The following is a 25,669-nucleotide window of genomic DNA, read 5'->3' as shown; positions in this document are numbered from 1 at the left end:
TAGAGGTTATGGCTCAGTCACCAGGCCACACTACTTCTTTTCTGTTCATTCTGTCTTCATTCCCTTGTCTTACTGTACTTACTCCCTGTTTCCCACATACTGGATGCAAGGCATCTGCTCTGAAGACAGTTAATGTTTCCTTTTCTTTTTTTAAAACCTATTCATTGCCCCACTCTTACCACCAACGTATGCTTTGTATTTAATGCTCAAATGGCTAACTGAATAAAATACAACTGCATTTTAAAGAATACCCATGCCTTCTACAAAGCCTACCTAGACTGACTTAATAATTTTCTTTCCTGATTTAACTTCTCATTAATCAACAAGGCACAGGGGCAACAAATGTGGCCCAAAGTTCAAGGTTTTATTTGATATCTTTTACTGCTATCTTTCATCCTTGGTCCCAACTGTTTGCTCTGAGGTTCATCTCAATCATTCAAGAAGGAACTGCATCCCTTTCCTTAATACCCATGGGAAGTTTTCCTACTTTTTTTCTTTGATCTGCAATATTTTAAATAACATTGGTATTATTCATTCCTTAAAGTATGGGCAGAGTTCCTCACAAACAACAGTCTGGGCCTAGCGCTACTTTGGTGGGGCGGCTCTTTGGTTACTTTTCCCATTTCTTTGACGGCTACCAATCTGTTTAGATTTTTGTCTCTTCTAACAGTCAGTTTTGCAATTTATATTTTCCTTGAGAACTATACATTTCATCGAGGTTTTTATAGCTCTTTGTACATATTGGAGCCAAATGGTTACTTAGGATTCTTTGAACTTCCCAAGTAGAAAATTGGATGTTTCAGTAACCTAATGTTTTCTTTAAGAAAAAAAAAAAAAAGGATCAGAATTAAGGAAAAAAAGAAGAAGAATATTAGCTAGAAAGGACAAAAAAAGAGTAACAGTAATGTTTGAGAATAGTGCTTTTAGTATAACTTCCCAAATCGTTGGGGATCAATATGAAATCAATCTCCAATCCTGTATAACCATCTCATTCAGTGAATATAGCAAATATGAAGTAAGGTCATATTTAAGGTGTATGTTAAAAACACCCAATATATTTCATAACTACTAAGCTTGTTGATGTCACAGTTCAAGTGTTCATTATCAAAATTAACAGAATATTCTTGCTTAAAAGCAGACCTCTTAGCCTCGAGATCCACAAAAATGTGGGATTTTTAGATAATGTGTGTGACCCATGAAACACAGTATTTCTGAACTTGTAAAGTCTTAGAGATTGCTAGTCCAATATTCTAACTTACACATAAGTGGCCCAGAGGACTGAGGTGACTCACCATAACCTAGGCCTCTCGGATAGCTAAAGATACAGACAAGAGCCTACATCAACCACATTCTAGTTTGTCCCAACAGACCACATACCACTTTTAATTATGGCAAATATTTAAATTTGATCACGTGTGACATTTATGAAGTAGCGAAAAAATTCTAATTCTACTCCTAGAGGATCTTGAAGCATAAGAAGGGTGATGACTATCTGTCCAATATTATTTAGGTGATGTGTGCCTAAAGAGGAAATGAACTAGGTAATCTCTTGATTTCTAGCATTACAATGGCCCTCTCTCCAACTGAAGTTTAAAAAAATCAATGAAACTGCATCCACAGATAAAACTGATGTTAAATTTTTAAAAGCAACCCAGGTCTTCATTTATTTTTAAGTTGCCAGGCCTGCCTTTGGAGGGGATTTTAAAAAGGAATTACACATACGTAAAGAACACTGTGAAAGTTTAATTTCTCTGGTCTTTTAATTACCCTCGCCTCTAAATGCCCCAAAATATCCAAAGCAATTAAGTACTAATTACACAATTTCTTTTTCTAAAATAAAGGGCTGATTTTGAGTCAGAGAACAAAACACATCTGAAACTAGTTAACTTATACTTAAGAATCATAGAAGGGCATGAGGACTACCAAGGAAAAGTTTGAGGTTTTCTTTTGTTTTATTAAAAGGCTTTAAATTTTTAAGAAATACAGTTTTTCCCAGGAAAATTATGCAAAATTCCAGTTCATGACATCTGAAAACGAAAAGTAACATTCTGACATGGCCTTTTATCTATGAATTTGTCAAAAGGTTTCTAAAATGCTAGGTTAAAATACATTGTATGATAAAAAGAATCTTAACACCTATTACATTTCTACTAAATTGAGGAAAGGCAAAAGATATACATGAACACAAATGAAAACTACAGTGTATCTTTTCTACTCTAGTATTTTGTTTTTCTGTGGTTTTTTTTTTTTTTTCCCCAAAACACTGTCTCATTCAGTACCTGGAGCTATGACCTTCGTATCCGTATTTTTATGTTCTCAAAGAGTGAGTTTCAGTCTTTTTCACCCAATTTAAGAAGTCAGCAAGGATTCAGTAATAGATGTTACTATGATATGCATACCATGGGCAAAGGTACACAGAACAGCTATGCATTTAATGGGGAGACCCATAGCACAGATAAATGAAATCTTTAGAGAACCCCAAATTTCATTATAGCCATTAGTTTCAACCTCTTCCCCCAAAGCCTCTTATCAAAGCTACTAATAAGGAATACAACTGACTGCTCTGACCTTGTCCTTTGCTTATGTCTTCAGGGGACAATACTAGTGAAAATTGAAGTGCCCTAAAGATAGGAAACAAATGGGAGGTCACACAGCTGGGACAGTACAAAGTGGAGCTGAGAAGGCTGGTCCCTGCTGACCGGTGGCTGTGGAGACAGGAGATACGAATATCAACAACAGAAATAGAACTCTTTTATATTTTACACCACATTCTAAATTCTTGGGGTTGAATGCCACAAAAGAAGGGACACATCAGAATGGTAGAGTGAAAAGGGCAAGTTGTTGGAAAGGCACCGGCTGGGGCCAGTTTCCACTAAACAGAATAAGGGCATTGGATGGAACACTGTCCAACTACCACATTCTGAGGAATGGCTGAATGTTAGCTTTTGCTCTAGTTTTTTTTTTTTTTTTTTTTTTTTTTTAGCTGTCGTCATTGATGTCAGACCCTTTTGCAGGGCCAGCTCCATCTGTCCCAGAACTAATCTCAATGAAGAAAGGAGTATTAGCAGTTCTGAGACACAAAAAGGATCTTCTACACACACACACACACACACACACGTGCATGCGTGCGCGTGCATGTACCCTAGAAGCCAATCTCACAACATATTCGATTCCCAACGCCTTTTGGTCATGGGGACTAAAGTTCCAACCTGTAACTAATTTTCTGTGGCGTGAGATATTTGATTTTTTTTGGTCCTGCATCCCATTCTGTCTGGCATTGCCATCCTACTCTTACACGATTCTGGGGAATGACCAATAATGTGACCCCCACCATCAGCCTCAGGGGTGGACACTTGTAGCTGATTAGAGGCCTTCCTCAGATTCACTATGGGCAAAAGAGAATCACCAATTTGTCTCTGGGACTAAGAAGCCTAAGGAATAAACAAACTAGCAACTACCAGGGATCATCTTTATTGCCTAAGAACGAAGCCAACATGGAAAAAAGCAGAACACAAGAGGGAGAAAAGAGAGACTGATGACACTGTTTTTGTCTTCTGGATTCTATACACATCAGAAGCAAACGCCTCTCCTTTGGACTTTCCAGATATACATCCTTGAGTATGTGTATAATTTAGTTTGACTCGATTTTTGTCACAAAGGAGTTCCAATATCTTAAGTGGCCAGGAAAGCAGACAATCAGCAGACATGAGTTATCCAACCAGAGCCATGAGGAGGGAAGGGCCCAGGGTAACCTGTCGTCAAAGTTCCAGAGACTGTGTTGTCTTCTAGCAGCATATATGTATTATCCGTGGTTCTTTTCTCTTGGTCCCAGGGAGAAGCGCACACTAGCATGTTCAATAAGGGGAGTAAGATGATCCCACACCATGATAATTTCCTCAGGAAGGAAGAAGGACCCAATTCCCCATATCCCATTTCCAATACCACATTCCCATGATTCTGAAAACTGTATCTTATTTTTAACCTTCAGAGAGTTAGGAATTTAAATACTTGATACCTTATGAAATACCCAACCATGTCATTTCCCTTTAGCCTATATAATCATATGTTTTATTTCTAGTTTCTTATTCTCTACTACTAACATCTGCACATAAACACAACCTTAGCCCTCTAAATCTCATCTGTTCCCACTGCCTGTTCTTCACCTGAAGTCATAATCCCCCGTTTGTCACATCATAATCACTCCCCCAACAGAGCACTATTGCTTCAGGTGGGGAATAAAGCAGCAGGAACAGATGAACTCTTAGGAACGAAGATCCTAATTTTTTACAGCAAGGGACATCCTTCACTAAGCCTCCCTGGCTTTACAGATTATACCCTCCTGGAGTCCCGCAGTTATACACGAATGCTAGAAAAGCACCCATGTAAAATAAGCTGGTTTGTCATAAGGCAAGACCAAACATGGGAGGGTGAGGCAGGGAAAAAGCAACTGCCTCTCAGGTGTCACTCAAAATAATTGTTCGCTTCTACTAACAGGGCAACATTCACTGGAAAGAATACAGTATCTCCAGAGCCAACCTTATTAAGCCAAATGTAACAAGAATTTGCACCAGACAGTGGCTGTGGAAGGCACTAATATAAGTCCCTCTGACCTGGAGACATGCCCCCCCCATGGAGGATGAACAGTTTGTCTCCAGCCTCTGGGATAAGCTCTTTCATAGCCTCTGACAGTGCAAACAGTCTCATCGTCTTTTTTTTTTTTTTTTTTTAAGATTTTATTTATTTATTCATGAGAGACAGAGAGAGAGAGGCAGAGGGAGAAGCAGGCTCCCAAGGAGCAGGGAGCCCGATGCGGGACTCGATCCCAGGACCCTGGGACCACGACCTGAGCCGAAGGCAGACGCCCAACCATCTGAGCCACCCAGGCGCCCACAAACAGTCTCATCGTCTTCTTACTATCACTATTTTCCTTTCCTCCCTTGCCTTTTGTCCAAAGTTCCTCCTTACTCCTGAGAAGGAGAGGGTGGGGGTAGGGAGAGGCAGCAAAACATGGTCTCATTAGTCACTGGAGAGATAAAAATCAAAACATCTCCACCAGTAGTTAAAATACCTTTTCTATTTTGTTGATATTAGAAATGGAACGAACCCTTAGCAGTGGGAATAAGGATGATCACAATGCTTGTTGGTCAATTTAAAGCTTAAGAAGGGCTCTTTGTGCATCTGTGCCTAGGAGTGGGCAGCAGGCTCTTCACATCTTCTCAGACGTTAAATGCGGATCAATAATTCTATATTACTCTCCTTGGAAAGAACTGACATGAACTTACCTGAAACTTATCTGAAATTTTCCTTCCAGGAAAAATTAAACTTTTATTTTTTTATCCCTAATGGTGCCCGCCCAAAGTAAGTACTTCTTAAAAGATATCTGTCTGCTGAACCAACAAAAGAAAAGACTGGTTAGCACAGTGGTAAGATAACCAAGCTAAGGAGCTCAGCTAGCCGGCCTAGAAGCACATGGTGACAGGAAGGTGTTGGTGAGAGAGCAGATGAATAAGTAAAATTCTATCACCACTTCAGGAAAAGTAGCTTATGGACCAGTAGCATTTTCTTATGTGTAAAGGGTGGCTCTTGATTTTTAGTATAATCTATACCTTTCTTTCAAAAGTTTAATAGAAGTAGCACAACAACAGCCTTGAATGTATTTATTTTCATTATCAAGACCATCAAGTGAGTACCTACGGAGATGCACTAGTGATGGAACTGTATTCTTACTGGGTTTGACATGGAAATAGTGTGCATCACTGTAAGCATCCAGAGGGAACAAAATGCTTACCATCATGTTCACACTAACTAGTAGTAGAAAACGTGCTCAACAAGAGTTAGTTGAAAAGAATGCATGAATAAAAATAAAAGAATTACAAGAACTCTGAGAAATTGCTAGAAATTGTGTACATTTGTTTATAGCTTATCTCCCTACTAGACCATAATTCCACAAAAGGAGGAACTTCATCTGATTTAATATTTATTTATTTATTTATATTTTTTTTAAAGATTTTTTTTATTTATTTATTTGACAGAGAGAGACATAGCGAGAGAGGGAACACAAGCAGGAGGAGCGAGAGAGAGAGAGAAGCAGGCTTCCCGCAGAGCAGGAAGCCCGATGCGGGGCTCGATCCCAGGACCCTGGGATCATGACCTGAGCTGAAGGCAGATGCTTAACGACTGAGCCACCCAGGCGCCCCCTGACTTAATATTTAGTTCCTAATAAATAGTACCTAACTCAGTAACTTATTTTTGGAATAAATCAATAAATGTATGAATAAAATATATGTTTTTAGTAGGAAAAACTAAACATTTATTCAACTTTGAATTCTCTGAATACAATGTACCTATAAATTTATAAATAGGATAAATCCATGAGCATATGCAAATCTTCAATGAAAAGCACTCTTCTTTTTTTTCTTTCCAGTAGTGCGTGGTTAAATCTTGTGCCATAACAACTGCTCAGTATATGGTTATGAATCAAGGAAATTAAAAAAATTATTAGGGTTAAAATAAAGGTTATTTTTATTTTTCTCTTCTATTAGTAAAATGGTCATATAAGGTATGTATTTTATAAAATTACATATAGAGCACAATGAGTGGAAAATTTAGAATGGGACAGACTTTCAGGGAAGTCATAATTCTTAAGAAGGGTTAATATGTAAAAATAAGAATCCTTGCCTTTTGAAAGTAGTGGCCAGATTAGAAACCAAAAGAATGAGAGAGAGAGAAAGAGAGGGAGAGATCGGTTTTGCTTTTGCTTATAAAAGAATCAAAGTAAAACACATGTTTGTAATGGCTCTGCAACAAAATTCAAGATGTACACATGTAAACAAGAAAACATCAGATTAGTGGTCTATTTATATACCAGTGTTTTTCAGTAGTTGACTTGAAATGATAATCTATCTAAATTTACCTGGCACAGTACTTTAGACCTAATTAATCACTGTGAAGGGGTATATATACAAGGTAAAAGAAAACCCCAGAACAATATTTCACACAAAGCTTTGAATTCTCACGCTTTAACTTGTAAATAAACTTGTAATAATTCAGTACTACATTAAAATGCTTAAAATGCATAGAATAAATTAACTTATTTGTATGCTGATAAGGAAATGCTTAAAAACAGCACTGAGGTTACATGGAATCAGCTAAATATCCTATAACTCATTTATTTTAGAGATCAGTTAAGTATCACCTTTGGGTGTACTTTAATAAAATAGTTATCTCTAGACCTGATAGCACAGAGAACTAGATGGGACCCATGAATAGTAAGTCCCCTTTCTGAACTTGTATGCAAGTGCTAATGACTCTTGGCCATGTTTCTGCATTGTCTTTGCTGGCCATGGTCAATTCAGTCTAACACTGTTCACAAAATCAAGGGAGTCAAGGACGTGGAACTCAGTTTAGACCACATATAAGCCTTTTGCTCCTCCTCCCTTACATGAAAAAACTTGTTACTTTCACATACTGAAATTTAATTCACTAATTTGAGGCCATTTTCCTAAATCAACTTTCTTTAGCCCCTGCTCCAGAACATTTATGAGATCTCCCATCTTAAAATTATCAACAACCTGATAATACACTCAACTCCATTCTCCAGTTCATTAATAAAAATATTGAATACTAAGACTTAAAACAGACTTTCTGCAGGCTTGTCTTCAACATCCCTCCCCAACTTGATGTAAGGCCATCCAATGGACTTTCCTTGGCCAAATCTTTGTCCATTTTGGAACAAAGGTTGTGTAATCCAATATTCTGTGATTTTTTTCAACCTAAAAAAACACACTATGCAGACTTAAATATCTACATATAACAGATGTGTACAATGCACATTTAGGTTGGTATAGAACCTTTAAAATTACATCTACAGTGGAGAAGAGGAATTAATTCATTGTAGAGTGCTTTATGGTTTCTGTGATCAGTTATCACATGTATGCCCTTCAAGGCTTAATTTTAATGCTTCAGATGTTGAAAGAAATAACAATCTATAACAAGATTCCACATTGGTACACACACAAAAACACACGTCCATGTATACATGTGAGATTTTTAAAAATCACACTAAATCTATAATGACAATTAATGTCTCTCATAAAAATAATAAAAGCTTAATATTTGACTTTCAAGTAAAAGTACACTCTGATTCCATACATTAGACAAACATATCCAACATGAATTTTTCTAACTATTCTTTTTAACATATAAAGCATTTTATAGACAGTATTTCTTTTGTTTCTTTGTCTCATAAGGCCTAGATTACGGCTAATATCTCATGACACCAAAAGTAATACTGCAACAGATATTAAAGCATTTTTTCAGCCACTTATTCTATAAAATATTAATTGCAAGCCTGTGCATGTTTTGTATATATAGGGATTAGGTAACTGAGTTCCTGCTTAATTCTAAATCAATAAAAGATAACATGCACAGCATCAATCATTGTTCATTCTTCTTTTAGTATATAATAACTGCGAGTGGAAGATTTTTAAAAATATACATTTAAGCACTCATGCAGATATTACAAGCTAGAGAGGATTAAGTAATACTTACCTAGGAAGGACAGGTTTTTCTCCAGAAGCATGTCTCTTAGCAGGACTTCGTGCTCATGACCAATGGCACTAAGAAGTTTTAGTTAAGGAGGGTAACACAGGTGGAATTACACAATAAAAAATATGCTAATACCAGGTCTCTACTTTGAGATGAAACGGAAAATAGAGTAATCATAGCAACTATTTCCACCTTTAGCCCACATTTCTGAGGAATGAGATTTCTACATACATGCCCTCATTTAATGATTCAGGGGAGTTTTTCTATTTCTGTAATGTTTATATGCATTTGGGCAAATAAAGATTTGTAAATGGATGTGTACCTTATCTTCTTTTGAAAGGAGGCGGAGTCATTTTAAACATCCTTTGTACTATGTTAAAAATCCCTTAATTCAATTTAGTGCATTTATTAAGCACTTACTAAATGCAGCAAAGAATACCAACCAGGCTTTGCCTTAAAGGAGTTTCCAGTCTTACAGAGTTCCATAAATCTTCTAAGAATCCATACTTGTCCCAGAGTCAGCATTTCTAGTTTCTGTCCCACTTTCAGCCTATGGTTGGTGATCTTATGTGACGTGGGAAGCCAAATAGCTGACTTGTTGAGAATTCTAGGCACCCTGGAGGAAAGACTGCATGTTGCAAAGGACTGTGGGGTTGGGGTGCGGGTGCAGAGGATTCTTCAAGTCTTCCTCTCGTGTGCGAGAGTGCACACATATGATCATATTCATAGAAACAGATACACACACATGTAAATTCTTTGAGCGATTACTATGAGGTAGGTACTGTGTTAAGTGCTTTATGTGTGTTTTTTTTTTAAAGATTTTTTATTTATTTATTTGAGAGAGAGAGAATGAGAGATAGAGAGCACGAGAGGGAAGAGGTTCAGAGGGAGAAGCAGACTCCCTGCTGAGCAGGGAGCCTGATGTGGGACTCGATCCTGGGACTCCAGGATCATGACCTGAGCTGAAGGCAGTCGCCCAACCAACTGAGCCACCCAGGCGCCCTATGTATGTTATTTCATCCTTAGTTATTATCATCCTTATTTTATAGATGAGGAAACCAAAGCTTAGAAAAGAATCCGCACACAGTTATACGGTTCAAGTGTGGCAAAGCAAAGGATTGGAATATGATGTTCACAAAGCCTTTTGTATGACCTCCATACAACTTCTTTAAACGTATTAAAATAATTATGTAAAAATAATTGATACTAGCTAATATTTCTTAAGCACTGTAACACAAAGCCTCGGTGTTAAACAGTTGGGGTATCACCTTTTTTTTTTTTGGTAAGTCCTCAATAAACTTTGATTATTTTATTGTTATAGTTTCACAGATTCATTACGTTCAGCTGCTCACACATGCATACGCCATTTGCTTCATTACCATTTTAGTTATTGACAACCCCATGCTGTTCAAACCAGAATGCAGGAGTCCTCAACTCCTACCTTTCTCCCACACTCCTCTCAATACATTGGCAACTCCTGTTGGTGTCAACTTATAACTAAATACAATATTCACCAAATTTTTATTACTTCCTCTGCTACCATCCCAGCCTATCATTTTTTTAAATTTTTTTTAAAAAAAATTTAATTCCAGTATAGTTAAAATACTTAGTGTTATATTAGTTTCAGGTGTACAATATAGTGATTCAACACTTCCATACATTACCCAGTGGTCATCACCAGTGCACTCTATGATCCCCATCACCTATTTCACCCATCCTCCTACCCACCTCCCTTCTGGTCTGTTCTCTATAGTTAAGTGTCTGTTTCTTGGTTTGTCTTTTTTTCCGTTGCTCTTTTGTTTCTTAAATTCCATATATGAATGAAATATGGTACTTGTCTTGGACTGGCTTATTTCACTTAGCATTATACTCTCTAGATCCATTCATATCATTGTAAATGGCAAGATTTCATTCTTTTTATGGCTGAACAATATTCCATTTTGTGTGTGTGTATGTGTGTACATACACCACGTCTTATTCCTCCAGCTATCAATGGACACTTGCGTTGCTTCCATATCTTGGCTGTTGTAAATAATGCTATATAAACACAGGGGTGCATGTATCCCTTTGAATTAGTGTTTTTGTATTTTGGGGATAAATGCCCAGTAGTGAGATCACTGGATCATAGGGTAGTCCTATTTTTAAACCTCCATACTGTCTTCCATCATGGCTGCACCAATTTGCATTCCCATCAACAGGGCAAGAGGGTTCCTTTTTTTCCACATCCTCGCCAACACTTGTTTCTTGTGTTGTTGATTTTAGCCATTCTGACAGATGTGAAATGATATCTCATTGTAGTTTTGATTTGCATTTCCACTTGGGTTATCATCTTATTTAACCTTCACCACCACCACATGAATAAGTACTATTATTAATCCCATTTTTATAATTACAGAAAGCAAGGTTCAAGAAGGCTGAGGAACTTTCTGAAGGTCCCATGGCTGGTAAATAATTAAATCAGGAATAGGACTTGGAATTCTGCTCTATTTTCCAAAAGGATGAGATTGCACAATATCTGAAAAGGAGCGTTATCCTATTCTGGTACTTTGATCCTGTCAAAAGCATTTGGTATTAATTATCTAATTCTCCATTGGATAATGTCAACCTGGTCGTACCACTCCTCAGCTTACCAAAGACTCTCTGATTCTGATTATGCACTGAAAGAGTTCAATTAAAATGAAATAAAATGTATGCATTATTTAAAAAAATTCCTAGAGCATTATCTGTCCTTTATCAACACATACAGGTGAATATCATTTAAATCATAATTCGAGAGATGTGGCCACTCATGTCCACCATCAAAATGAGCCCCAAGTCTTCATCATTGCAATTTTTCCTTCTGTTGTCGCCTCCCCCCACCATGCACGTGGTGTGCTTATTTAATTTCTAATTGGAAACAGAATAAAGGAACAAAAATTTTCAAATCACAAAATTTCACACATTTGCAGAGTCCACTGAAGATATCTGATGAATATCTCTCTACAGTCTCTCATTATTAGGGGCATCCCACATGTTAGAACTAAATTATTTACTTCTAATCCACATAAATGCGCTCTCACTTTTATTGTTGTAAATTATTTACATCTAAAATGTTGAATCATGAAACTGAGGTTACTGATGGTACAGAAATGAAACCCACAGCATTTTAAGCTTCCTGCATCATTATCTTTCCTTGCTTCTCTGTGTAGGTCTTTGTGTAATAGCTGTGTCCTGGAGTCACACTTTGGAAAGTTGAGGTGGCTGGTTTCTCACACCTTTTGTGTCAGTGACTATATTTGTGGCAGCGAAGGGGTGGATGGACATGGCTATGCAGGAAAAAATGTTGCAGACACCAAAAGAAAAAGAAAGCACAATGACAATTTATATACTCTTTGCTACTGTGCTTTTCGTGGTGTCTTATTTGTAAATGACCAATTTCCTTTATTCTACTTACACAAATGTCTACATGTAACATTTTCATAATGGAGTAAAAAGATTTTGCACCAATTCTATTTACTAAATGTGTACTTTCTTACAAAATGATGTAATTTACCGACAGTAAGCAATGTAAACATTACTAAATTATCAGAACAACATACAAATAGCATTTTCACTCACATGGAAAACTACTAATTTTTATTCAGTGTGAAATAAAGTAATTCCTGTGGATCAGTCTAGGAAACATCTATGCAAGTATATTTACATTATATGAAACTGCTACTACCTCAATGCAAAAATAAAATCAGTTCTCTATAAATTTCCCAGCTTGTTTTATTTTGCATGGTAAAAGCAATCACCGATTTGAAATTTGGGAAAGACATACTTCTTGATTATTCTTTGCTTGATATAAACATATATAAAATACAAGGTCTAGAACACAAAGCTTATAAAAACAGTAATTTTACTGGCAATAGGCATAATGGAACTGCAAAATTATAATCTAGTCAGTGAATGCAATTTATAGACATTCATCATTATCTTTATCAATTGAAATCATGTACTACATTAAATTCTACTAGCAATAACATAGCCAAAAAAGGAAAGTGAATGATGGCAAAAATGTAAAGAAAATACTCCGAACAGAATTTATAATGCTCTATAAGCAGAAAACACTTAGACTTTGTCTATAATAATACCTATTATTGATGTATGGCAGTGACCATGGGGCAAAACTTGTAAATAACCTCACAAGCCATTTTCTTAGCCAGCAATGCAGCAATCTAGTTTCCCGTAAGCATCTCAACTATTACTGAAAAATAGCCTCCTGGCATTTACAAAGCAGTTGACTTCATACTTTAGTCCATGCATATATAATTAGATAGTTATATTTAAAATCAATATGCAATCCTTCAAAAGACATTATGCTTTTAAAACCTTAACTTTAAATTGATTTTTAACTATTTTATATGCTTTAAAATTAACATGTAATTCCGCCCCAGATACTCTAAGATGGTGTTAGTTGTTACACAAATGTGCTAAACTTTATCACTGTAGCAACATGAGGTTGGCACGCCTACAATTTTTAATGCTATCATTAATTTTATACTGAAAATAGAAGTATGGTTTCACTTTGGTCCAATAAAAAGGCAAGCTTATGACAGTGCTGTGATTTTATTAATTTAAACTACATTGGGGGAACTGACTTGAAGGATAAATATGTAAAGGGCTGTAACTTAGGTAGTGAATATTCTTACAAGAGGGCTCTGTGAAGAGATTATTTTTCAAAGGTTAACTTTATAAAAAAGAAAATGAGTGAGTTTCGTTACAAAAATTTTACAGACTCTAAGCCTTTGTGAAAACAAGGTGGGATAAACAGACACACACACACACACACACACACACACACACACACAAACACTTGACTTCCAACAAAAAAGGCTTTCAGCAGAAAGCTTCCTGACTGGTAGCACTGAATCTCCACTGGTCACAGTGCTATCCACACTCACAAAACCTCTATTAGGAAGGCTGTTACAGCATTAAGAAATGCAAGACTCGTGGACTCAGGTGGAAGATAATTTTCATTAAAAAAATTACTAGTTATTGACCCTTTAAATAGTATTTTCCACCCAGGATTATCAAAATTCTTAGTATTGCCACAATGCTACTAAATGTATGGATGAAGAACATGCCCCTTCATGAAGTAGTGACTGTTGGCTCAAATCCCATTTCAAGAAGTAAGCATTAACTCTTTAGTAATCTCAATGTCTTTAATGAAGAATGACTGGACGTCTGTTTTCATAGCCTTAAGTTCAGTCCAGACGGAAAAATTAGCTTGGTTTCTCTAAAGTTGTTTATTATGGATGCAAATGGCAGATGGATAAATTAGCTTGGTTTCTCTAAAGTTGTTTATTAGGGATGCAAATGGTAGTGCAGACTGTAATCAGCATTTAAGCAACAAGAATCTACTGCCCTTTCAGATGTGATGGTCTGCGCGGCATTTTAATCACATCATCCTTGAACTCCAGGCTCAAAATTTATTCTAGGAAACTCAACTGAATTTGGCTCATTTTAAATAGAAATTTGTTCTATTTTTTTTAAATGTTCATTGGATTGGTGAGCCACACTCCCAGATAGTAAGTTACGTGCCCAATGACTCTGTACCTTTAAACTCTCTGAAACCCCAGCAGTTTGAGCTAAGCCTGTGCACATAACTGCCGAACCGACAGCTTCCCATGGCCCGTCTGATTTTCCTTAAGCTGGAGGAAAGGATGGTCTGCAGTGACCCTCCAGCTGACTGAATGTAAAGTAGAAGAGTATGAAATGTGTTTTGTGAAGAAGAACTTTATGTCAGGTTAAAGCTAGACACATCTCCTCCACTGAGTCTGAGCTCGTCAATTGCGCACCTAAAATTTTATGGGAAAGGATACTGTTTGATGCAGTCCACCAGTGGTCCATAACAGCAGTCGTTCACGATGCACTGGGGACAAAACAGAGAAGGGGTCTAGGGTGACTACAAAAACTGTTACCGTGAACTAGTATCCTAAAAGCTGTAATTACGTTTCTTAAAAAAAAAACAAACTATCAAAGGCTGTTAAGATTTAATCACAGAAAACAAAAATCACATGCTTTTTATTCACTATAAAAGCAAGCTATTAAAAAGTGAAATGCTCTTCTCGCAAATATTGCATTGCCATTTATGGTGCACCCTGACCTCAGTGATAGTTTACGATGACAGTAATTAAATGAGGTTTAAAATCCTTTACTCTGCTAGGCAGATAGCACTGCCACTGAAAATAGACAGCTGTGATTAATACCTGATAGACCTGATTTGCTAGAACTCCATCTGGAATCTGAGAAGGGTCCCGTAGCATACTATTTATAACAGACTTGGAGGCTGTAGAAGAAAAGAGATGAACTGTTAACAGTCAACATACTTTTAGTGCAGCATGAGGAGTGACATATACCTATATGTACACAAACCACGAAAATGAAAACATTACCGATTCTAATAATTTTTTCCTTTTTTAATCGAAGAGAAGCTTTTAATTAGACCATTTTGCCAAGTTTATAAGCCACACTGCCAGATTTGAAGATGACCTAATTTTTCCAAGGTAAATTAACAAGTACAGACCTAAAGCATATGTCTCTTTGCAGATATATTAGCTTTGGAAAAGCCCGCTTGGGGGAAAAAAACACAGCAAGAACCATCAGAAAAGAAATAGTTACCTTTTGTGGCTAAGTATTTTATTATTAAGCATATGTATCTGGAGAGCTTAGTGAAGGCAGGTCAGACTTCAATGATGTTGATAAAAATAACTTTTAGCCAAGAAAGAATCTCTGAATTCTAAACATTTCTGAAATAATTCTCATCAACTGCCATAAAATGCTGTGTCCATTTCACAGATAAGGAAAGTAGGTAAAGTTGATTAACCATTGAGGGAATCTTAAGTAAGAAAAAAATATATATTTATTTATATATGAATTTTTGTCCCAAAATACATCTCCTCATAGCCAATTGTAAATTAAACAGACCTCACCCCAGGAAAACCTACAGAAGAGGCTAGGGGAGGCATTTAATGAAGAATGCTATATCAGATCACACACCTAGCACACGGAGGCAAGAGATTCTGGCCCTGCTCTTTTCTGTAGGCGTGTGGAAGCCAAGGTGACCAGAACTCCTCTTCCTTTGCACGGGAGGAAGGCAAGTCTCTAAACTAAAGCTAAGTCTAGTGCTGCCTAGGAATCAATTCTTCCAATCCTCCAGTGGAATCATTCCCAAACATACAGCAAAATGGCTTAGGGTTTATCCACACAAACGCAAATTAAAGTGCATATTGGATAATTATCTAGTTAATAGAATGAACACAGACCAGGGATCAACATCATTCATGTTGAGATGACTTTTGGTTTTTTTGTTTTTAAGATTATTATGTTCTTTATCAAGTTCAGTACCATAAGATCAGTGACAGATATGATAAATGTTAGTAAATACCATGCAAAGAAATAGGGAAATTACATCTTTTTCACTTAAGCATTGTACTGAGTCCACAAAGAAAAAATGCAGTACACTTATTTTAAATATTTCCTATTCTGCATGTGTATAGCCACATTTATGTACTTAGCCATTTGTAACTATGTGTTTGTTCTGCAAGTGTGGAACACATATCTGGAATCCCAAGAACATCATCACTAGAGGAATAGGAATACTATCCAGCCCTATGTCTACAACCAGCTCTGCAACCAGGGCAAATTTATGGAATATGGCACCTCTCAGATTCACTATTTTCTTCTGTAGAAAATGACAATATTATCTGAGCTGACTTCGTTAAAGGGTTTTTGTGTGAGTCTCTAGTAAATAGCTACAACGGCTATTTTGTTGTTGATTTTGTTAAAGTTTAAGTAATAGTAAGAACCAAACTATATGATAACTCACTGCAAATCATAGATCAAAGGGCCTTTTTTTTTTTTTAAAGATTTTATTTTATTTATTAGAGAGAGCACAGAGGGAGAGTGAGAGGGAGAAGCAGATTCCCCCCTGAGCAGAGAGCCGGATGCAATTGGGCTTGATCCCAGGACCCTGAGATCATGACCTGAGCCGAAGGCAGACGCTCAACTGACTGAGTCACCCAGGAGCCCCCCAGCCAAAGGCTCTTTTTAAAATAGACGAGAGACAATACTCTAGAACAGAAGAAGATGAAGTCACAAAGGAAATATTATAGAAAAAAGAAACCAATGACATCCTAATTTTCCTCACAATATAAATTTTTGAATACTGTGCTTATCAGAATTAAGAATCATAGCCCACACACTTTTTAAAAAATAGTCTGAACATATTGAATAGAACACTATTCAAATCAGAGAAAGCTTACAAGAACAAGTCAATCATTTTAAACTGAAAAGTAAAAACTATATATCGAGTCCACATTCATTTTAAACTCAACAAAATGTCTTTTTCTTTTATTGCAACCTGCCATTTTTTGGAGCAAGAAAATGATAATAAATAGGGTTTCGAGGCCTTGGCTACAGACCTAGGATGTGCCTGCCTTCTGTTTGAGGATTTTAGGACTTGGGCTTCAACAAGGTTATACCTGTGTCTCAGATCAAGCCAGAGCGCAAACTTAATTTTACACACATATTCTGAAGCTAAAAGTGCCAAAGGGATGAAAAGTATCAACCAGGTAAGGAAAGGCGGTTGGATAATCTTGGGATGACTAGGGATAAGAAGGGCTCAAGGAAGCCAGTACCTTTCATAAGCAAGATGTCCACGGCCAGCTACTACCTATGCCCAAGTTGTATCCATCTTTTTGACCATATGTGGACAGGAGACTTGTTCTCCCTAACCTTTGCTAGAGGCATTCATCCTCTTGATTTCAGAGTTTACCTCTGTCACTGCTTCAACTGCTGGAATGTCAGCTTTCTACCAAGCAGGTACAAAGCAGGAATGCACTAGTCATTTGGAGTTGTGTGCACAGGCATAGGGGAGAACTGGTCCCTGCTGAAGCATGCTACGCAAGAGAGGCAACAGGCAATGCCCGGACTAAGGCATAATGCCCAAGATTATGATCTGCTTTCTGTGAAATATTTCAAGAGCCTAAAATAATAAACATCCATGCCCCTGCCACTCTGACTTAATGTCTGTATCTTCAATTAAATTTACTTTAGATAGTCTAATATTAATTTGTGTAAACTGTTTTATTTATCAGTCTTTCTAGAGGTTGGTTCATTTTACTAGTATTTTGAAGGAACTAAATTTTGGTTTTGTTGATTTTCTCTACTGCTTCATTCCTTCCAATTTCATTTAATTCATCCTTTTGTCATCATTATTTCTGGATTTCTTCTTTGAATTTGTTGTATTATTCTTTTACAAACTTACTATCTTTATTACTTAAATTTTCAATCTTTTATTTCAACATATACTTTTTAAGGCTATAATTTTTCCTCTAAATTCTGCTTTAGCTACATGCTACAAGTGTTGTTATCATTTATTTATAAATATTTTATAGTTTCCATTACGATTTCATCTTTGATCCATAAGTTATTTAAAAACTTATTTTAAATTTTTAATTTGATCATATTGGTCAAAGTATGTGATGCTTATATTAATTTGAGGGTATCTATTTGACTTCCATTGGTGTTTTCATATGCAATCAATTTTTTTTTTAAAGATTTTATTTATTTGACAGAGAGAGATACAGCGAGAGAGGGAACACAAGCAGGGGGAGTGGGAGAGGGAGAAGCAGGCTTCCCGCTGAGCAGGGAGCCCAATGCGGGGCTCGATCCCAGGACCCTGGGACCATGACCTGAGCCGAAGGCAGATGCTTAACGACTGAGCCACCCAGGCGCCCCTGATATGCAATCAATTTTTATAAATATTTTACATGTCTTAAAAAATACTAAAGCTCCTATTTTTGAGGTATGGGGTTCAGGTATGTCTAGTAGGCCAAGATTTTTAATTGTATTATTAAAATATTCTATATTCTTTGTTTTCTTAAGATTTATTTATTTGACAGAGAGAAAGAAAGTAAGAGAGAGAGAGAGAAAGAGAGGGAAGGTAGGGGCAGAGGGAGAGGGAAAATCTCAAGCAGACGCCCCACTGAGCATGGAGCCCAACATAGGGCTTGATCTCATGACCCTGAGATCATGACCTGAGCCGAAATCAAGAAGTTGGATGCCCAACCGACTGAGCCACCCAGGTGCCCCAAATCTTCTATATTTTTATTAATTTTTAATTAATTTTAACTGAACCCATATCTAATCTAATCATATTTTCTTTATAATTCTGAGCACAGCTGACCCTTAATAACATGGGGGTTAGGGGCACCAATCCCCTGGGTCGTCAACAATCCCACATATAACTTTTGACTTCCTAAAACGTAACTACTAACAGCCTGCTGTTGACAGGAAGCCTTACTGATAACATAAACAGTCGATTAACACATATTTTATATGCTATATGTATTATATACTATATTCTTACAATAAAGCTAAAGAAAAGGTTATTAAAGGAAGAGAAAATACTGCACTGTGTTAATATTTTTTTAATGCACTGTGTTTATAAAAATAGTATTGCACTGTATGTGTATGTAGAAGAAAAATCCACATATAAGTGGACCCATGCAGTTTAGACCCATGTTGTTCAAGGGCCAGCTATATAAGGAATTAAGAATTCACTCACTCCAATCGGGAAGCCCCCTCCTTCCCTATCAGCCTCCATGTTATTCTGTCTACTAATTTTTGCTCAACCACCCTGTTTGTAAACATAATTTCTTAGTTTCTGTGATGGTTAATTTTATGTCAACTTGACTGGGCCACAGGGTGCCCAGACTTTTGACCAAACATTATTCTGGATACGTCTCTGAGGGTGTTTCTGGATAAGATTCACATCTGAATTGGAGTAAAATAGACTGCCCTCACCAATGTGGATGGGTCTCATTCAGTCAGATGAAGGTCTGACTAGAACATAAAACACTGAGTAAAAGACTAGTTTCTCTGCCTGACTGCCTTCAATCTGGGACATCCTCTGGACTCAAACTAAAATATTGGCTCCTCCTGGATCTCAAAAGGATTGGACCTATATCACTGGCTCTCCTGGGTCTCCAGCTTGCCCACTGTAGCACTTGGGACTTTCAACCTCTATAATCGTGTGAGCCTATTCCTTATAATAAATCTCTCTCTCTCCATATACATATATACATACAAGCACACACAACTGGTTCTGTTCTCAAGTACTCTAATATAGTTTCTATTTTTTTAAATGTTCAATACTTATTTAGATTTACGAACATGTTTGCCAATTTTCTCCTTCAGTACTGCTTTCTGAATTCTGTTCTCCGCTTTTAGATTCATTATCCTTGTTATTAAAGCACCTATGTATTAGTTCTTTCAGATGGGACCACTGAGTAGTAAAATCTCTTAGTCTTGTCTTGCCTGAAAATAACTTAGTTCTCACTTTAGAATGATAATATAGCTGGGTATAGAATTATAAGCTAAAAGTCATTTTATTTCAACCATTTGAAAATAAGATTCCACTGTCTCTTGACATCTGTTATTGCTAAGAACTCTACTGTCAGTCTAATAATAATCCCTATAGAAATAATTTGTCTTTTATCTCTGGTTCCTTTTAGATTTTTCTTTGATATTCAACAGTTTCATCACTGGGTGCCTGGGTATGGCTCTTTTAATTTAGCCTGCTTGGAATTAGCTATGTTTGATGAACCTAAGGATACATGCCTTTAACCAGTTTGCAAAGTTTTGAGCCACTATAGCTTTGGCCTCCACTCTCTTCTTCTGGCACTCTTATATTAGACATCTAATAGAAGGCCTTATTACTACCCCCTATATCTCCTACTCCTATAAAGTATTTATATTTCCTCTCTATTCATCTCTTGTGTAATATACTAAAGGTGCTTTCCTTAGAGCCATCCTAAAATTCACTAACTTTTGTTCTAATTCTTCTGACACTTCACTCATCTAATGAGTTTTTCTTTTTTAAGATTTTATTTACTTACTTGAGAGAGAGAGTGAGAGGGACCCACCCACCCACCCCCACACACACACGAGCTGGAGGGGCAGAAGGAGAGCGAGAGAGGATCTCAAGCTGACTCTGTGCTGATGTGGAGCCCAAAGCAGGGTTCAATCCCACGACCTAGAGATCATGACCTGAGCTGAAATTAAGAGTCGGACTCTCAACTGACTGCACCACCCAGGCACCCTTCATCTAATTAGCTTTTTCTTTTTTTTTTTTTATGCCTATTATAGGCTGCTGCTCTTTTTTTTTTTTAACCATTTTTTTGATTCTTATGTTAATCCCCACACCTTACATCATTAGTTTTAGATGAAGTGTTCATCTAATTAGCTTTTAACTTCAATGATAATTATATCATTTCTAAATTTTATTGTCTTTCTCAAATCTGTCTGCTCTTTTTTCATACTATATTCTATTCTTTCACTTATCTAGTTAGTTTTTAGTTTATTAGATCAGTTTATATAATTTTTATGTTTTAAAACATCATCTTATAGATTTAACCTCTATTATATTCATTTTCTCATTTCCAGTTCATGGTATGCAATTTCTCTATCTATCTGCCTACCTGCCTATGTACTTATCTTCCCTCTGACGGTGGTTTTCTCACTTGGTTTGTAAATTTTTACTGTGAACTTAATTGCAGCAAGAATTGTTTGATCTGTACTGTGGAAATAACCATGACAGAGTAGTTTCGTGTTTAGTTTTTTTTGTTTGTTTGTTTGTTTTACAGAGACCAGTTTTATTGTTTGTTTCTTAACATGGGCTTCCTGCAGCATAAACGAGAGCGCAAATTTGGACCCAAATCCACAAATGGTGCTGGCCTATTTCTAATTTCTCTCTCCAAATACCCCACAACTCAAGACCATATACAGGAAGCAAGCTTCCTTGACACTTTCTCCAGGCCAAGTGGAGTTTCCTCAGTCCTTTTCTCATGGATTGGGCTGTATGTGGAGGCTCACTTCCAACTCCCTTCAGGGAGCTAAAAATCCCAGCCCCAACCCCTCATGTTCATACCTAAAGCTAACAACTCTTGTGGACCTACAAAGTGAGAGTCCCTGTTTACCAAACTGAATATACATTCTCTCTTCATTCCTTGCCCCCAGAGATTGAATTCCTTTTGTTTGAACTTGGTTTTGTATTTTAGAAGATTTCTGTTTGTTTCTTTTTTCCATCATTTCTATGTCTTTGTCGTGGAAATGTGGACCATCAATAAAAGCTCATTCTGCTATGTTGCTAAAATTTTTGGAAGCTTTTTAGTAAGAAGTTCAAGGGAAAGCCTCTTCCTCGTTAATTTTTGTGGATTTCAAGTTATTTAAACATATAAAGAGAAGGTCCTTCTAAGAAACTGGAGCCACAAACAATAGAGAGAAGGGCAGGTGCCCAAAAAGCAAGTGGGTTGTAGAGTGGAGTCAAAGTCCTCCCTGCTGCATAGGGTCTGGCTGGGCCAGCGAATGGGAGAAGGGTCACTGGTGGCTAGAAAATGAATTGTTACCCTGACTCCTCCAAAGACTGCTGCCATGTCACAGACAGCACTGTGCTAATCATCAAGCTTACCAAGTTTCTGTGGGTTTGAGAATCAGTTCCATTATATTCTCAAATATAAACTTCTTTTTTTTTTTTTTGGAGGGGGGAGGCTTAAACAATAATTTCTTAACATGCTCATGATTTGGTAGTTTAGGCTAGGTTAATGGAGATGGCTTGTCTTTGTGTGACATTACCTGGAGTGGATTATCTGGGTGCTGGAGGGTTCACTTTAATCACGATTCACTTACATGTCTGACAAATCTGCACTTGCTTCTACCTCCATGGGAATGGTGGGTGAAGGGCCTTGATTCCTCTCCAGGTGGGCCTCTCTATGGTCTGCGTGAACTTCCCCTTGCAATGGGTTCCAAGAGCAAACAACCCAAAAAACCAGGCAGCCCTTTACAGTTCCTTATGACCTAGATGTCACCCAAGACCATGTTTATTTACATCTTCCTCAAAAGAGGAAAAACATGCCTTCTAAAAGAAAGGTGAACTTGGAAAGCTATGCTGTCTAATACTTTCAAAGGGAGAGGCAGCATGGAGCAGTGGTTACGAGCTGAGCCTAGAATCAGGCAGACCTGGTTGGAGGCCTGACTCTTCCACCCACTAGCTCTGTCCTCTCAACAAGCTAATTCATGTCTGTGACCCTTAGTCCCCTCATCTGTAAAAGAGCAGAACACTGGTGCTTACTTTGCAGGCCTGTTGTGAAGACGAAATAAAATAACCCAGGAAGAGCGCTTAACATGCTGTTTCAGACTTGGGCAGCTGAAGCTGTTACCTTGTTGCTCTACCTGTCCTTAGAGCACAGGGTGGCTTACCTGTTCTGCCCCCCGAAACTGCATTATCCATACATGCATCACTTATTACCTTCTATTGTCAAGAGGGTAAAAGAAGAAAGACTTCATGAGATATATACACACATATATATAAAGTCGGGGGACTGTTCTTGCCAATGTAATGGCCACAGCCTTGGAGAGACAGTCAGAGGTAATCTGACAATGCCAGATTCTCCCTTCCTACCTGCCTCCCCTGCCACGCCCTCTGTGGCAGTCAGTGTACAATGCGCCATGCAATCTGTTCTCCGGAAAGAACCTGGGAGAAGTCCTCTACACATGTGTGTGTATTACCTTACGGTGCTATCACTCCATGGCGGGAGGGTGTTGTATTTTAAATCTTGTCTATAACCTTATAAGGGGTTTTTCCCTTATTTCAAGCACCAGCAATCAAGCAGTGGAGACTTTCTCCCCAATGACTCTCACACCCATTTTTATAACTCTTCCTTTCCTTGGTGTAAGCTCAAGTAAGTGGCCCGCTACTGCTGAAAGGAACTGCGGCAAATAAGCAGCTGAGTCCTCTATGCTGCTTAAGGTCCCTGGAAATCCTGCCCACTGCAAGGAGTGCCTTTTGACCAGGTTATACCTGAGCTGAAACGAACACTAGACCATATCTAGTTGGGACCCCTAACCCAAGGTCACAGATAGGTTTAAGCACGACAGGTGAACCAGCATGGTGCTGCCTGTGTACTGGATGGCAGCAGTCAGGAGAGAAAAAAGAATGAAGTGAGAGATGGATGAGACTGGGATACAGACGAGATGGACCATTTGGAACGAAATACATACGCAGACAGACAGTGGTGTTAGAACCTAGTTCTCCCTCCAAGAAGAAAAAACAATCTGTGCAGTTGACAGCTGGTGGGGGAAGGCAGTTGCTCCCCAAGTACACCAAAAGTCTTCTCTTTTCATGTGGCTCCTGCAGAGGCTTAGCTCCAGAACAGCTAAGCCTAAAATACCAGCTAGAATTTAATCTTCTCTTCAAACGCTGGTTTAAGGCCTTTGGACATCAAGGTCAGAAAGGTCCCAAGTTACATCTCCATGGGAGCTGGCCTGCCAATGTCTTTTCCGGACATTTTCAATATTGCCAGTGGCCTCCAGGAGCTTACTTACTTTGCAGTTGGAACTATTTCTCAAAAATTCCAGGCAGCCCACTAGCTATCCCACTGCACATGACTGATCTCTAAAGCAGTCTGATCCCATCTGACAATCTAAATAGGTAGTATCTTTTAACATTAGGGAATCTTATAGAGGCAAATTAAATTCTGCTCTCTAACTAGCACATAATTGTTTAAGAAGTAACTTTGACTACAGTCATCAAAGAAAAAAGTATTATGTAAGGACAAGAGGAAGAGGTCTCCAAAGCATGAGTAGTCACACCGATCAGACTATGTCAGGCAATTTGTAGATCTAGAGCCACTATACACCATTAACTCTTATTCCACAAACATACACGCCAAAGATCGTTATTAAGCACCTGGCTAATGCCAGGAATACACTTAATCCCATCCCTCCTACCCAGCCACCCCCAATTCTCTCCTCCAAATCTGGAATGTTCTTTCTTAACTTTCCCTCAGCCAAAACTTCAAAGCCCAGTTCAAGTCTCATCTCCTCCAGCAGAATTTCCCCTTATGTTTCCAATCCATTTGCTCTCCCCTCCCTCATACTGGGGAGAGAACTCATATTGTCTACCAGTCATTTGGCACTTGATTAAATATTACTTTGTCATCTGTTGACAGGAGATTGATCAGGATGCCAAGATGTGAAACCATAAACCTACTAAAAAAAAAAAAAATCCTGAAGGAAAAAGGAATATTTAGCACAATTTGGAAAAAACAATGTCCTATTTCCTCAATGTTATCTTTAAGTATCTGGGGGCTATCCCATGGAGGATTAGGCTCACCCTGTGGTTACCCCAAGAAGATAAGAGATAATTCTTACAGGTATATTACCAGTTCCAAAGCTAGAAGGTTTCAGATTTCAAGCTCGGCTTTCATGGTCCTATGTTTATCTGGTCTACATAAATCTTGCTTAACCTTTTCTTTCATCATAGCCCACCGAAGGAGATTTTTTAGACATTTTTTCCTAATTTCCCCCCATGAAATTTTAATGCCACAGGTATACTGTATATCTGCTAATGCGATATTACCCCTTTTGAGAACGGTTCACATGGAAGACTAAGGAACTGTTTGTGTCAGGATATTCAGCAAGCTGCTTACCAGCAGACATATTTCTGTTAACACCTCAAGGTTGCTCTGCACAAAATAGTTACTCAACAAATTGCTGAATGAATTGCCAATAAACTATTCAAAATCCAAGTCCTGCCTATATTCCCTAATGTTATCTCAGTATTTAGGTAGTCAAATGGATCTGACTTCATTTGAACTTTTCTCATTATAGATGAATATGTCTTCAAAGAAAATTTAAAAATATATATATTGTTTTCAGAAAATGTAGACTAAGAGGATGTAGGACACAATGGGTCTTTAAATACTGACAACATCAAATGCCACGTCTCCCAAAGAGAAGAGTGCTTAACGTGGGCAGAGGCACATGAAGTGACTTTCTGAGCACACAAAACATTTTTTTCTTTAGCAGTTATGTATTATTTTTATAAGTACTTTCTATTTATGGCAAGAAATTCTAGTTTATAATGTAAGGTGAAATTATAATTTCCTTTTTAAAATAGAATTAAATGATACTTTAAAAATTTTCAAGCAAAAATAGTGTATTTATTAGTAGTACATGTGGTACAATGGTAGATAGGGAAAACTGTAAATGTACCCAAATTTCTAAAGTTTCAGAAACACTAGTTTAACATTTG

The 25,669-nt window shown here is 37.5% G+C and overlaps 1 protein-coding gene across 2 annotated transcripts in view; it reads right to left on the bottom strand.

The window, feature by feature from the left end:
* CDIN1 (CDAN1 interacting nuclease 1) overlaps nucleotides 1-25,669 on the bottom strand; it is a 205,721-nt gene that overhangs the window by 99,266 nt on the left and 80,786 nt on the right. For both annotated transcript variants that reach the window (XM_034994492.1, XM_034994493.1), the window contains exons 6-8: nucleotides 14,781-14,860; nucleotides 14,394-14,443; nucleotides 8,551-8,618 (exon numbers count right to left, since the gene is read on the bottom strand). In XM_034994492.1, the coding sequence (XP_034850383.1) occupies nucleotides 8,551-8,618; nucleotides 14,394-14,443; nucleotides 14,781-14,860 (198 nt within the window). The remainder of the gene's footprint in view (nucleotides 1-8,550; nucleotides 8,619-14,393; nucleotides 14,444-14,780; nucleotides 14,861-25,669) is intronic.

The sequence above is a fragment of the Mirounga leonina genome, unplaced genomic scaffold, assembly GCF_011800145.1.
Source record: "Mirounga leonina isolate KUSES-001 unplaced genomic scaffold, KU_Mleo_1.0 Mir_91, whole genome shotgun sequence".
NCBI lineage: Eukaryota > Metazoa > Chordata > Mammalia > Carnivora > Phocidae > Mirounga > Mirounga leonina.
Note: the sequence above shows the minus strand (reverse complement) of the source record. Positions and strands in the feature narration are given on the sequence as shown.